At 41.9% G+C, this 14,800-nt stretch overlaps 1 protein-coding gene across 2 annotated transcripts; it reads right to left on the bottom strand.

The window, feature by feature from the left end:
- Positions 1-4,313: 4,313 nt before the first annotated feature.
- tfec (transcription factor EC) lies at positions 4,314-14,271 on the bottom strand. Of its 2 annotated transcripts, none has more exons than XM_069156836.1 (8): positions 13,080-14,271; positions 12,266-12,520; positions 11,390-11,491; positions 9,167-9,287; positions 8,059-8,115; positions 7,859-7,934; positions 6,739-6,886; positions 4,314-5,501 (listed from the first exon to the last, which is right to left on the bottom strand). In XM_069156836.1, the coding sequence occupies exons 1-8, from the start codon at positions 13,137-13,139 to the stop codon at positions 4,971-4,973; spliced, it is 1,350 nt and encodes a 449-aa protein (XP_069012937.1). In that variant the 5' UTR covers positions 13,140-14,271; the 3' UTR covers positions 4,314-4,970. The 2 variants fall into 2 exon arrangements, with proteins under 2 accessions (XP_069012937.1, XP_069012938.1); XM_069156837.1 differs by having other exon boundaries at positions 9,242-9,287; positions 13,080-14,270.
- Positions 14,272-14,800: the final 529 nt, after the last annotated feature.

The following is a 14,800-nucleotide window of genomic DNA, read 5'->3' as shown; positions in this document are numbered from 1 at the left end:
AAACAGAGAGAGGAGGCGAGGAGGAGCTCTTTGGCCCCAAGGATCAGAGGGGGGAGGACCTGTGGTGCTCAGGCAGACTGCTAGTGAAGTAGATAGGGCCCCAGTAGACTGCTTCACTCTGGGCTCTGGGAAAAATACACAGCCATTTTGGCTCCCTCAGGGCCCCGGTCTGTGGTAATAATGGGATCAGAGCCATGACCCTCCCAGGACACCGTACCACTGTTGGATATTCTATTAGTTTCCACTGCAGTGAAAAGAAGTCTGTGCTCAGCTACTTTTCTCCATCCGAATCAGATTTGTTTTACTTTTATGTAGCTTTAACAGTGACTAATCAAATTATTTGAAGTTTCCAAGAAGAGACTTTATTAAGAATTGAACAGAGCGCAGTGCTTCTTATGACTATAGTAAAACCTTCTAGTGTATAAAAGTATGTGCTGTTGATATCTTCTAATCATATCTAATGTTCTTTATGCATGCAAGGATATTGTAAGCTATTAACATATGCACAAAAAAAGCAAGTCCCATAATTGTTCCTTTTTACCATTTAATCCCAGCACTGGAAGATACTGCAGAGATCACATTAACATTTACATTTCTGAATCCCCCAGCTCCTTGATATGACTCCAGCTTTCAGCCTCAGCATCTCATCTTGCCTTTACATAATATCAAGCTGTATTAATGCTACATATGGCTCTCCGCTGTCTGTGTAGCTCAGATTTACATTTTCCTAATGATGTGCTTTCATTTTTTTCCTCCACTATCCCTGTGTCCTTCCCTTCACCTCCAGCCCACAGCCCGCTGTGATTTAAAACACATACAACTGTACTGCTGTTTTACTGCGGAATAACACAAAGCGCCGACTGAGACACCTTTGGTCGCCCCGGCTCCATCTGTTGCACATCTGGAAGTGGTGTGCGGCACCAATAATTGGAAGTCAATTTGTTTGAAGTTATGTATATGGCATCTGGCTCAATTCATAAAAACTCTGGAAATCACATTAATTTTATAGCATCTCAAGAAGGCCCTTTTTTTTTTTTTTTTTTTTTTTTTTTTTTCATCTCTCTTGCGTTCCATTGTTAATGCACGTGGGGCCTTGCTGGTCTAGTGACGTGGGAGTTGTGTTGAGAGCTGGTCAGGGTGTGGTCCTTAATAAAAGCAGCATTGAAGCTCATGCCCCTAAAAGAATCATGGGATGAATTACTGTGGGGACAATGTCGATGGCATGAGCTCCTTACAATTAAATGTGAAGCTCAGACTTCAGCTACGTTTTATAATTTTACCTTTAACTTTGACCTCCGCCTCAGATCAGTTCCTATTTTTCCTGAAGGGAAAAACTCATCCGGGGCCCTAGTTTGCCACATTTCCAGTCGACGGGCTGACTGATTGAGAAGCAGCATGGTGTTGTTTGTCACCCAGCTCTGAGTCATGGCTGAAAATAGATATGACACTTGATGTTTGGTGCCTCACTGCCGGCTGTCATATTGTTATTCCCACTCAAATTTCACCTAATTTGTGCACAACTCTTGTCACAGTCCAGATCCTGATGAGGGCTTTTAGGTGGTTATTTTTTTCTCTCACCTCCTTCTCTTCCTCCTACGTGTGGCAACGAAGTGCAGCGAGATACACACCTGTGTTGTGTGCTAGTGTGTTTGTGCTGGCGTGTGCACATTTGTGTTTTTCACACAAGCACATTTGATTAGGTTTGTTTGTGTGCGTGAGTGTGCGCGGCCCTGCGAGAGTGCGTGTGTGCGTGCGTGTGTGTGTGCGCGTGTATGCGTGTGTGTGTGTGTGTGTGTGTGTGTGTGTGTGTGTGCGCGTGTGTGTGTGTGTGTGTGTGTGTGTGTGTGTGTGTGTGTGTGTGTGTGTGTGTGTGTGTGTGTGTGTGTGTGTGTGTGTGTGTGTGTTTTTTTGCCATGCTCCAAAGTGAGTCACCTCAGCGGGAGGTGATTAAGAGTTGCCAATGGCAGGCTCGACAGGTGAGTGCATTGTAGCACGCTGGCAGCTGTGGCATCTGCACAGGTGACAGCTTCTCCATGCTCAGTGGTGGTGTCAGTGTTGGAGGGTGGCAGGAGGTCTGACAACGTTGTTTTGGTGACAGAACGACTTTGCTGTGAGGTTCACGACATCACTTGCCTTCTTTAGATTTGTCAGTTTATACTGGGAAGTATAGGGAGTACCATGGACTTTCACATATACTACCGAAGCACAGTTCCATATGTGAAACTACTGTTTACCAACCGTTATTATACACTAAATACATCCGACTTTATTGGATTTCTCAAATAATTCCCCGCAAATGTTCTCTGTTGTACCACAGTCCTGCATTGGGTTTCTTTTCATTACTGCACAGAGTGATGATGAAACGCAGGTCATTGCTGCCACCTGCTGTAGGAAATCTGATACAGCAGCAGCCTTTTTCTTAAAATCCTGGGAGTGAGGTAATTCATTGAGGGAGAGCATGTTCCCGCACAATAATACAAAAAGGAGTGGAAAGATTATTTCACTCGGCAGAGAAAGGTTTTGCCATATATTATAAGAAGCTGGAATCCCATCTGTTTCTTACGAAGGAGGTCAGGTAAAGAGCAAAGTGATAAAGACACGCGGACGTTTGTATGATTACAAATTTTCCCAATTTTGTTTTTGCATGTTCAAATTTATGATTTCCTCTTAACACAGGCAACTAATGTCTCTAACATACATGCATGCGTGTTTTCTCAATCCAGGGCAGACACATCAGTTCTCATGCGTTTCCAAACCTTTTGAGTTGATGAACTGTGATATTCCAAATAAAAAGTCACTTGTTCTGATGTCACTGTTGCCTCATCCGACCACATTTCTTTTTGAAGCCTGTGCATACCGGGCCTTGAACTTTGCCCAAGATATCTTTTGATATGGAGAAAATGAATTTCTCAGGAAGTTTAATCTGACTTTCCATCAGTGTGTCATGGGCTTTGCCTCTTAGGCCAGCCTCTAAAGAGCGAATGTGAATGAGCTTAATTTTTTTTTTTTTTATTCTTTGTATTCTCCCAATACTTTTATTACAGTACCTCTTTGCACTACTCTACACTTTGGTTTTCATTCATTCCTGTGCAACACTAATTGGATTTGTGTATTTTCCCCAGTTTACAAGAAAAAAGGTTAAGGAGAAAGAAAAGAAAATGATAAAAATCTAACTGTAAATTGAGCCTTTGGAAATTTAATTTCACTCATGCTTTCTTAGATACTTTTCTTTTTTTTTGCCTAATGAAAATCTATATTTACCTTCCATAACTGCTTTGGCCAATTACCCATAAACATCACTCACTGCTTTGTAGATGGAGTGGCTGCGCTGCATAATGATTGATTGGTTCAGTCTTATTTGCGGCTAAAGAGGAGATGCAAGTGAGGAACATTTCGATTTCAGTGTAGAGAAACACACTAATAACGCTCTAAAACATTAATTCAAAAAGGCTTTGATGAGAAATCCTTTTGGGAAGATTTGGCGTGTTGTTTTTTTGACTGGTCTGTTTGTTGTATTATTAATGCATGACCTCGGGATTAGAAACTACATGTTGATGTTTGATTTTTCTAGATTTGTGATCATATTGATATTTTTCTCATTACATCACAAACAAACTTTCAAACAAACTTTTAAATCATCTAAGATCACATGGCTGCAGAATGAAAGGACACCTCTCATCTTGCTTACCTCAATGGAAACTTTCTCAGCTCTAAACTAACAGCTCTCATAACTACTCTTTATCCCTCAGCATTACTCATCCTCAAGGGCTCATCAGCTCATAGTAGGCTCATCAGAATTATTACTCCTCCCCTACTTCTCTTTATTATCCAATTTCCCTGCTCTCTCTTCCTTTCTGACACTCATTGCCAATCAGCCACCTTGTACGCCAGCTCTTCACCTTCCGCCATGAAACTTTTCAGGCTTTGCTCGCTCGTCTTATCGCCCCGTTGTCATCGAGGGAGATCGGCCTTTCACTCCATTCACAACCGGTCACTTTGTATCAAGTTTCTACCTTCATGCAGCTGATTTGTTGGGCTTTGTGCAGGGAGAAGTAGAAGCCAGAGATGTGTCATTTGGATGCGACATGCGGATGATTTTTACCCAACAACTAAACAAAATGATAAGTACTTTTCAAACATATAGTGGCTACATCAATATATTAGAAATAGGATTGATGGTTAAGTTAAGCTGCTGTATTTTATGAGGAAGTGTGAATGCAGCTCTTAAGTCTTCTGTGAGGTAACAACAAGAAATACATCAAACAAAAACATGTTAGATAATAATATATATCTTTTTTTTATGAATACATGGATTAACACATAATATAAATACACAAACTCTTATTAAACACAAACATGTAAAAGAACAGACAAGACCAAGGACATGTTAGGCATTGAAGTGAGTAGTGAAGAGTTCAAATAAGGCACATCATACAATGCAACTGTCTGTTACAATCCTTTTGTAAAGTAGGAGTATTTTCTTTTCTTTTTTTAAAGACAGTTTTGGCATGTTTTTACTTTCATACAGTATGTTACAGTGTATAGACAACACAGTGTTTACTAATAAAAAAAAAAAAAATTTAAAAAAGGACAGTGGGCATAGTCATTTACAATATGTACGGATAAATGTCTCCCTTTTTCTTACAAGTCTGTTTCTGCTCTGTCTGGGAGGCAGAGAAATATAATTGTCTGTTGTAAAGTTGAAACGAGCAGGTGGTCCAGAGGATATTTCTGGTCCAACTGAGTTGTCGGGAAAGTCGAGCTCCAACACCCACCTTATCAACTAGACCTACACACTTTATACACAGGTTGTACCGTCTGGTGTGTCAGCTGTGACCCTGGTAGTGGTCATAAATGTACGCACAGAGCCATCAGTCAGTCTTTTAAAGGCTCTGTGTATGCCCTTTACCACTGGAGGATTGGAGCTGCTGTTGTCACAAGGTGATAACAAGTTTCTGAAGAGGGCACCCTTATAGGTCGTCACCCTCGGCGGAGCTGAAGCTGCTCCTGCGGCTGCTGTCCTTGGATGCAGCTCCAGGGGAGCCGGCTGAGAGGAGCGGATCGGTGCCAAACGGCGACAGCGGGTCATCCATCAGAATCTCATCCAGCTGGTGCTCCTCTTTAAGCGTGGCGGTGAAGAAGTCTGTGAAATGGGACAGCGGGTCAGAGAAGGTGGTGCAGACGTCGGCGCCGGCGATATGGTCCTGTGGCCTGCTGATGGTGGCGATGGACGGCACGCCGGTCACTACGGCTATCCTCTGGAGGTAGTCGCCGTTGGGGTCCTCCTGGTAGAGGGGCGGCTGCTGCGGCTGCTGGGCCTGTGAAGGTGATGGCTGCTGCTGCTGCTGCTGCTGCTGCTGCGTCTGTTGTTGCTGCTGTTGCTGCTGTTGCTGCTGTTGTTGTTGTTGTTGTTGTTTGAGGAGGTGGGAGGAGAGTTCAACGGTGCCCAAAGCTGTAGCCATGTTTGGGAGTCCATGTGCTCGGGCCTGGATCTCAAGTTCCTGGAAAACAAAGCCAAAGAAACCACAAGTTAAAGATTATTTCTGAGGAAAATTCTGTCCACACACATTTCAGATCTGACTAAACATGCAAAAATGTGTGAATGCCAGCAGTTCAGCTTTGATGATTTGGTAGGGAGTGACACTGAGACAATGACCACCACACTTCTTCTACATACTGAGGTTAGGTTGGGGAGTTTAGGTGTTTCCACACCATCTTCTCCCACACTGTCTTGTCATAGAACATATAATCAACACTTATCAGCTATCAGTGTCATCACAAAGCCCTGTTTGACCTCTGTTAGCTGTCCTTTTCTCATCAGTGCTGCTCATTGTTTCCTGAATAGTTTTGTCATCCTCTAAGGTGATTACAGATTTTGTGTTCTTCCCGTCATTCTGATAAATTCAGATAAAACTGGTTTCTTGTTTGCGTGTGTGAGTGTATGTGCAGTCCTCTTTGCACACATTTGTCGTTTAGCATCTCTTTTATTAGTGTTTTTTTAACCTACTCCCGACCTGCTTTGTTCCCTCCGAAGGATCCAAAGTCTTTGTCTTTATTCTTCAGGTAATTAGCACGGACCTATATTTGAGATTAGAGTACGGGATGGAAGGACCTCTTGTAAACAACAGTGGTGGTGTGGTAAGGGGAAAGGGGGTTGTGTGTGTGTGTGTGTGTGTGTGGTGGGGTGGAGGGTTGGGGGGTCAAGCTGAGGTCCACAACTTAACGTTGTGGGGTCGTAAAGTTTTAAAGGTGGAAATGAGTGTGAAGTGCCTTGGGATGATGCAGGTGGGGTTGGCAGAGTGAGATGAACTGACTTCTGGCATAATGAATCAGAAACAGCCTACTAATGTGAGAAAAGACATAATTCGACGGTGAACTGGGACTGAGTGAGTCTTAATGTCAACACATTAGCAGGCTGATTGGCCTACACTTTGTATTAGGAGTAAGTTCAGATTTATTTTGTGGAAAACTGGCTTTGTCTTAGACTGACATGTGAAGTCATCAAGTTTAAGATTGTGCAGCTAACACTGAATCTTCTCCCCTAAATCCAGTGAAAAAAATTAACTTTTATTTTTTTTTTTTACTTTCAGTGTTAAGACTATGACATTTCTGATTAGCTCTACTTCACCTGTTCATTTCTTCCTCTCTGTTAGGGATCAATTAAACCCTGAGTTTTACCACTGTGTCTATATACCACAAAAACTCACTAAGCACATTCAGACTGTTAGATTTTAGTACCTGGATCCTCAGCAGCAGCCTCCTGTTTGCTTGCTCGAGCTTCTTCTGACGGCTCTCCAGCTCCCGAGCGTGTTGCTGCTCCTTCTGCAGCCACTTTATGTACTCCACCGAGGCTTTCAGGATGGTTCCTTTGTTCCACCGCATGTCACTGCAGAAAAGAAAAAAAATTTAAAAGATAACCTTTTACACAGAAGCCCCTGATGTCGGCAGAATATCCTTCGCCTTAAAAAAAAAAAAAAAAAAAAAAAAAAAAAAACAAGGGGAAAAGTTTTAACAGAGGTTTTTCTCTCTCCTTTTTATGATATGAATAAGAAATGGTGATTTACATGGGGCAATTATTCATCCTTGGACATTACATGGGGACACAGAATGGGAATTTTAATAGAATAGTTAAGAAGCTATATGGAAAGTCCATTCTTGTACCTCCTTGTTCGGTAAAATTAATCCTCGAGTAAAAATAGGTGTGGGGAAAATGAGCTAAGTAGGAAGGAAAGGAGAAAAATGGAGCATTGGACTTAAGGTGCTAGAGTGCAAGTCATTCTTTTGAAGATATTATTACTTTTTTTTTAAAAGAAAAAAAAGAAGGACAGCGCAGCTGTAGTAAAATTGTCCTTTTTCACACGAGTGAGACGTTGGTGTGATCAGCGCTAATAATCTCTTTTATCCCGTGTTAATGGTACGACGACAACGCCAACCTTCCATTTAAAATTTGAAGCAAAGTTCAACTGCGAGAGATGGCCGGTGGATTTCAATTCACTTCCAGGCTCCATCTCTGTGTTCCAATTGTGCTTCAAACTTTGATTCAAATGGCGTGGCCCACTTCTTTGCATTTGACCCTTTCCTCATCATTCGTGCTTTGAGCTGAACTGCTGGGGACCCAGCGAGGCGATGTACAGCTCTTAGAGCGCCGACTACAATGGAGGTTCAAGTGCACCCTTGAAATATGACTGAAATGTGCTTGAGTACTCATTTGAATTCAATGAGCAACATTTAGAGTGTCTTTGTGCAGGGAATTGAATGCGCTTCTTCACCACACAAGTTCTCACTCTTGTGTCAGTGACATAGTGAATTGGAGTCGGGGCATTGTTTCAGTAAATATATTTAGGATTTTGCAACTTACGGGTCATTTGACTTTGGTATGAGTGTCCCCAGCTCCTTAATCCTGTAGTTAATGTTGTATCTTCGTCTTCTTTCAACTGAGCAAGAGAAAAGACCAAAGAGATGATTAGAGCATTGTCAGATGCTGTGCCAAAGGCCAGCCATAACTCATCGTCAGACGATAAACTATGAGGGAGTTAAAAGGCAGCGGGAGGCACTCACTCAAATTATGGTTGTCCTTTTTCTGCCTCTCTTTGGCCATCACCCTTGTGTCATGTTCTGTCAAAAAAAATAAATCACAGAGGGGAACGAATGGATTAGCAGTGCACACTAATTTAGAAACTGAAAGACAACGAACACCAAAAGGCACAGAAGGTCCAGTCAGGGGGACGCACAATCAGTTGTTTTGAAGGAGTTCAGGCCTCTGGGGTCAGACTGTGACGTTTCAGTGCATTATCCGACACCGCAGACACAAGTTTGACCTCCTTACACACACACACACACACACACACACACACACACACACACACACACTGAGACCAGTTTATCCCCTCCAGCATGTCTGAAGATCATTGTAAAAAATTAAAAAATTAAAAAAAAAACAGTGGCCACTTTTCAACTACTTATTCTGTGATAAAGACAGTTTAGCAAATTCACTAATCTGTCCTGGTGAGGGACAAAAATGCCACTGCATCCATATTTGTATTCACGTTCCTCCAAATTACACAATTAGGGACCCGAGATTGGATTTCTCAATTTGTCTGTGTTGATTCAATCAAGACAATTTCAACTCTGTGTAACAGTCCATTGTCCTCTCCGCCCCCACTCAAATGAAACAGATGGCAATTTACGTATTTTCCCATTGAGAGTGAAGGATTCTTCAGGCATCTTTTCTATTTCCTAAATCAATTAGGGATTTTTGCTTGATGCGTGGTATTAATAAGAAATGTCTTAAAGGGCCCTCTGTTTATTATTTGTTCTTCTTTTTTTTGCACTGCGATAAAATGTCTTCACATTTTTACGACCTATTAACAAAATCAGTGACAGGCAGGGCATTGTTTCTCAAAGACTGGACACAAATAAGCATTCACTTTGTTTGTCTGACACGTAAGGGGACTTGATTTTAGCACAAAAAAAAAAAAATGTTTGCCAGCATGTTTCCTTTTTTTAACTAACACAGGTACACTCTGTTCTTCTTACAGAGCTTCAAGGCTTCAAGAAACCCCCAAATAGCACCTTCTAACAAAGAGCACCTTGTGTGATTTCTAACTTTTACATAAACTCTTTAATTGGTTAGTTGTTTGGTCAATACTGTGGTATGAGTTCATACCTGTGTATTCCCTTTTTACAGTGAGCTTTGTGGTGTTAGATGTGGGACTCATTCCACCATTTGGGGTGTTCATACCTTGTTCACCCCCATAGACGTCCAGCATGCTGCTACTGAGGGATACCTGGGAAGGAGAGAGAAGGAGAGGGTGAAAGAGAGGGGAGGAATTGTCAGTCAAAGGGGAAGCACATTTACATTTTACACACAAAGACTCAAGACTTTCACACTTGTACAAAAGCAACAAACAAACAGTTGTTTTTAGCTGCTGTGTGGCTTTGTTTAGCATTTGACAAAACTGACATGAGGCGAGTGGAGTGATCAGTGCCTTGCAGAGAAGCTTGTCAACCCCCAGGCCTCTGGCTCTGGACCCCCCCATCAGGGAGCTGTAGTCCCACGCGTTCACACAACAGGACACGGCAAACCCTGTGCTGTGGTCGTGTACTGTTGCCATGTTCAGATCGCTTGCATGACAAAGAGTCAAAACAACTTACCAAGAATGTAACCTAACTGTAACCTGGTCAGATAAACTTTACCCCTGACCCTGCAACCCAGGCTTGCTGCTGTCAGGGGGGGGAGGTGGGGGGACCAAACATGGTGCCTTGATCTGCTAACAGCACCCTTTTCAAAACCCCCTCCAGCTGAAAGTTCTCCCAACACTGATGCGCTCTGTGTTGAAAATAGCATCCCATTAGATGAAAAGGCTAGCTAGGTCAACTGCTTGAACAGAGGCAAAACTGTTTTCCTATGGGACTGTTCTTGTCTGGGAAAGCATGCATCACTTATGCAATAATAACGCCTTTTCACGGAGCCGGGAAATGTCAAGATATGGCGTGCTGATACACATGTGTGTCTAATTCGCATTTGTGCATTTATGGGAGGGGGGTGGGTAAAAATACAGAAGCCATCGTGGATACCAAGATGCGCACAGCCAATTTTATCCATGACGTGTGTCAAATGCAACCGCTAGGCTGGTGAATGTGAGAGGGCTGCATGTCAAGGCAAGTGAAGGGATGGAATAGAGAGCACAGAGAAATGAGGAGAAGAGGTAAAACAGAAAAAAACCGCAGAGATTTTACATCTCTGCACTACGCGTGTCCATGTTTTTCCTCACTTATTTCACCAAGATGGGGAAAAAAGAGGAGGAGGAGACAAACGTGCATATCAAAATGAAAGATTGTAATAATTCCCCTACTACTACTATTGTAATCACTTCAATCCCTCTCCCGCCTCTGTTCCCCGAATGTGTTGACACGGCGAAACGATGTGATGCATCGTACTGTATGACTAATTAGGATGAATTGATCCATTTAAGCGTGGTATCATTTCTGAACAAGCCCATTGGGAGTGTTATGCATTAGCCCAATCCAATGGCTCAGTAACTCTCTCCAACTAAAAAAAAAAAAAAATCTCTCACTCTCCGCTCCTATGTTGCGCTTCTGACTGCATTTCTGACTCTCTCTCACCCCCCCTCCCCCTCTCCCCCTTATCTTTCCCTCCCCCTCTCATTCCATCTCAGTCACAGTATCTGTTGTGTTTTACTCTGTGTCACTTTATCTGTGTGTATGACTGTTTGCCTGCCGGTGTCTCTTTCTCTGTATTTATGGAGTTAGGCCAGATTCCCAGTGTTCCCATCACACAAAGTCATTTTTTATTTCAGGAGTAGCTATTATTCTTTCTCCAGACAGATCCCCTGTCCCAGATATTCGCTCACAGCTTTCGTAGTCCTTTCTGGCGGTGCTTGTGTGTTCGTTTTCTGTCTGAGAATGTACTTAGGTATGTACAACTACAAAAAATTTAGCAAATGTCATCAAATATTTGTGCCTGTCTGCAGCCTACTCTTTCTCCTTTTTTTTTTTTTTTTAAACTTAATCTGCTTTGTTAAACGTCTTTAGTAATGTGACATATGTTGCTAAGCCTAAGTGAACTTTGACTCATCTCTAGACTTAAGCTGACCTCAAACTAAGTCAGGTCCCCCTTTTCCCAAGCTAGTCAAGCCTGCCCCTAAATGTTTGGGTGGAGGAACCTCACTTTCAAGTTCCCTTTCAACTTTAAAAGAGAGAAGTCATTAGTTGAGGAACTTGACATAAAACCAAGCATAGGTTAGGAAACAGAGGAGCTGATGCAGAAATCAATACAAAAGACATGCAAACTTTAGATGCATTGTTGCATTTAAATTATAGTTAGCATGTGGCTGTTAGAGTGAGAGTTAATGTGATTCATACTTACATTGTTTTGCATTATGATGTTAGGCTCCATGCAATCCAAGCCTCCATCATTGAAACCGGATTCAAGACTAATTAGATCGTCAATAACTTCATCCATTGGAAACTAAAAGGAAACAGTAGTGTCAGTGTACTCATGGACAGACGGATGATGTTGGTACCAGGATTTCAATACCGTCCAAGTCTTTTGAAATCTCAACATTCAAACCCAAATTAGACACAAAGAAGAGGGGAGGAACTGTCGAGAGACTAATCCGTTGGCACGACGAGCTCTTCGCCGCCGTGTTCTGAGGTTTGTTAGCAGTGTTGGCGGGAAAAACCTGCATCTGTTACCAAACTAGTTTTCTCTTTGGAAAAGGTTCTCATCAGAGACTGCATGTCTGAAGTTATTGATGATCACATCGGAGAAAGGAGGAAATCAATAATGGCATCACTTTGTTTAGATGATTAGTTGGAGATACTCTCTGCATTCACATTCAAACTCAATCCAGATTTATATTTACTCAGAGTCATTGATGCTTCTGAAGTGTACTGTATGTTAACAAGCCATCCCAACAAAGTATCAGCCTTGATTTATCACTCTTAATTTGAAAGGATTTAGAGGGACTACAGAAAATCTCTTACAAGTGTCTATAGAAAATTAACACAGAGGAACATATTTTTGATAGGAATATGGAGAGTTGACAGGAAAATGTTTCATTGATGTTGAGAAATCGATGGAAACGATGACATTGTGTGATCCAGCCTGTGGTTAAATTTTTTTGTTGTTGCTATTTCACTCCTTTCCCGGCATCGCTTGGTATGATTTTGAGTTCTCTCAATTTCAGTTCCATATATTTATGATTCATATTATTCTTTCTTTTTCCATGAGTCCACTCACCTCGCTGTCGTGACTGGCCATAGTGAGCAGGGTGACAGGGCTGTTGGGGTTGCTGCTGTCGCTGACAGATGGCATGTGTCCATTCCTCATGATCGGCACGGTGGCCAGCGGCTGGCCGGGGGTGTGTGGATGTGGCACGGTGTGGCCCGATCCGGCCGAGGAGGCCAGTTTAGAGCCCAGCGTCAGGTACTGTTTCACCGGCTGATTCTGGCTCTGATGAAGGTGGAACTTGGAGTTCTCCAGGTGGCTCTGTACCTGTAGCCAAAACCAAATGATACTTAAGTTTGAATTAGTTGACTGAAGAGAAAATCAGTTCAGGAGGTGGGAGATTGTTTCCCATACTGCTGACACAGCGCTGACTATAGTAATACGTGCACTGAGGTTGTTTGAAGCAGCTGTTGGGTTTCACAAAAAAAATTCTCATTCAACACAGAAATGTTTTCCCATTATAGTTACTCATGCACAGAAAATTGACAGGCTTACAACAGTAATGTATTTTGTACAAAGTAAGTTCGGAGTCATATCAAAGTGAGTCACATGTAGAATATGAATAAGGACTCATTCTCACGGTCCTTTCTCAAGTAAAGTGTCATTTAGTCCGGGTTTCAGACTAAAAATATGTTTTAGTTTAAAGATTTTCTAACCTGAACTAAACTAGACAAACAAAATACAGAATTTTGGATGACTACAATCTAACACTATTAATCCGACATAACACTACAGCAATCAGAAAAATATGTAACATTTTTCAAATACTTAAAAAAAAAATCTTTAACAAGTAATTCAGAATTTTTGTAAGTTTTGATATTCTTACATTTGAAGCTCTGGTTGCATCCCGCATTGTGTAGTAACTGCAGTCACTTAAGTGTGGCATTCTCAGAAAAGCTGATAATCTTCGGATTGGTTTACTCTGGTGTGGCAGCAGGTCAACTTTTCGGATCCAGGTCTGCTGCTGCTTCTGCTGCTATCCTGTTGATCTGCTGATGTCTCACTGAGTGTCTGTCCCTCTTAGTCCCCTATGTGTCTTATATAGGGCCCTAAGTGAACTAATTAGGCCCAAAGGTGGGCGTTAGCCTTTATGTTGCATAGCATGATAATCACTTCAAACACTGGACTGTCAGATCACCCAGGGTTTGATCACTGCAGGATGTCTGCCTTTAGCGTCTATCACTAATGCACTGGGACTGCCCTTTTCTGTCTGGCCAACCAATCAGCGGTCACCTCCCAAAGTCCTCTGCTGCCTGCTTCAGGGGTTGTGGCAGCACAATTGACCCTTGTTTTCTAATGCGGGTTTTAAATAACTCCTCTAATGCCATTTTGAACTAAGTCTTTTCATTCATTGACTGCTTTCAATACAGATAGTTTAGCATTATTAGTTTTCTGTACAATAACTGTAATAAAGCTATTTTGAGGCATTCTTTAATGTAACTTGAGGGCTATTTTCAGCACACATGTCTCACCTAATTCTCTTACTTGTCTGGCTGAAAGTAACAAAGAAGTTCAGTGTTGTAACTTGATTTAGTAGTTTAAGGCCTGCAGAGTATTTTGGGGAGTGTTTATTTTGTCAGCTGTGAATTTTGAATCTTGTCAGTTGCCAGTAGTTTGTTCTGCTTCTCCTCAGATGTACTCTATTCACTGGTTAATGTAGCGTCTGCTACCGCCTCTTATAAACTTTTTTTCCATGACTGAGCACAGCTAATCAATTGTAGCCAGGAGAAACTGTGACAAGCAACAACTGCTGCTATCAGATTCAGTTGCCTGTGGTTCAACTAATTGTGGAAGAGAAAACATGATATTAAAAATATATAGGTTTCATTTCCTCTGTTCTCATAATCAGGGTGATACATTTAGAGCTATAGCCTTAAAAACAGGTGACAGGTGATATTTTTTTTTATAGATAATGAAAGCATGTAAAGGAAGACATTTGATAAACAGTTTCTACTGCAGCTTGTAGCAGTTATGAGATGATATATCGTTTAGCTAAAATGCTGAAAAAATACAAGGCAAAAGTACCACCACTAGCTCCCAGACCAAGTAAGGCTAAGTGAACTCATTTCTTATGATTTAAACTTTGCATTTTTATGAATAACATGTCATTTCTTAGTTCAAAAGTCTCTGTAGTTCACTTTTACCCATTATATTTTCTGACTGCTAGTAGTAACATTACTTTTTATATACAAAATATCTACTGCTGAACCACAGGGGCTTTGCCATTGGCCTTTATGCTAAAACTCGCCATTGAATTCCCCCCGTCAGCGAGACTAGCTGTCCTTATTCACCACTCTTCCACCTAACTACGAACAGGCTCATCACAATACTCAACTTGTCAGTCGTGACTGAGAGCTCTTATCTGACTTCTCCAGGCCAAACAAGATGCCAGTTGTTCACCAATCAACATTTTTTTTCCACCACGGATAGCAGAGGGATGCCTGAACTGCTCCACACCACATTTGCTTTGTGTGACAGCGGATTGTCCTGGTTTCACTTCAGCGTTCTCACTACTGTAAATGCCGGAGACACGCTTGTTATCCACTT

The sequence above is a fragment of the Embiotoca jacksoni genome, unplaced genomic scaffold, assembly GCF_022577435.1.
Source record: "Embiotoca jacksoni isolate LCO1_2020_lvr unplaced genomic scaffold, fEmbJac1.0.p SCAF_21, whole genome shotgun sequence".
Taxonomy (NCBI): Eukaryota; Metazoa; Chordata; class Actinopteri; family Embiotocidae; genus Embiotoca; species Embiotoca jacksoni.
The sequence above is the reverse complement of the archived record's forward strand: the minus strand, read 5'-3'. Positions and strand labels throughout refer to the sequence as shown.

What these genes read in the sequence shown, in the direction of transcription:
- tfec (XM_069156836.1), bottom strand. Translation starts at nt 13,139, where the DNA reads ATGCCACACTTAAGTGACTGCAGTTACTACACAATGCGGGATGCAACC. An exon ending in ACATCATAATGCAAAACAAT is followed by an intron (nt 9,288 to 11,389) that starts GTAAGTATGAAT and finishes TCTCCTTCCCAG; the next exon opens with GTATCCCTCAGTAGCAGCAT. An exon ending in GGCTGCTGCTGAGGATCCAG is followed by an intron (nt 5,502 to 6,738) that starts GTACTAAAATCT and finishes TTTGTTTTCCAG; the next exon opens with GAACTTGAGATCCAGGCCCG.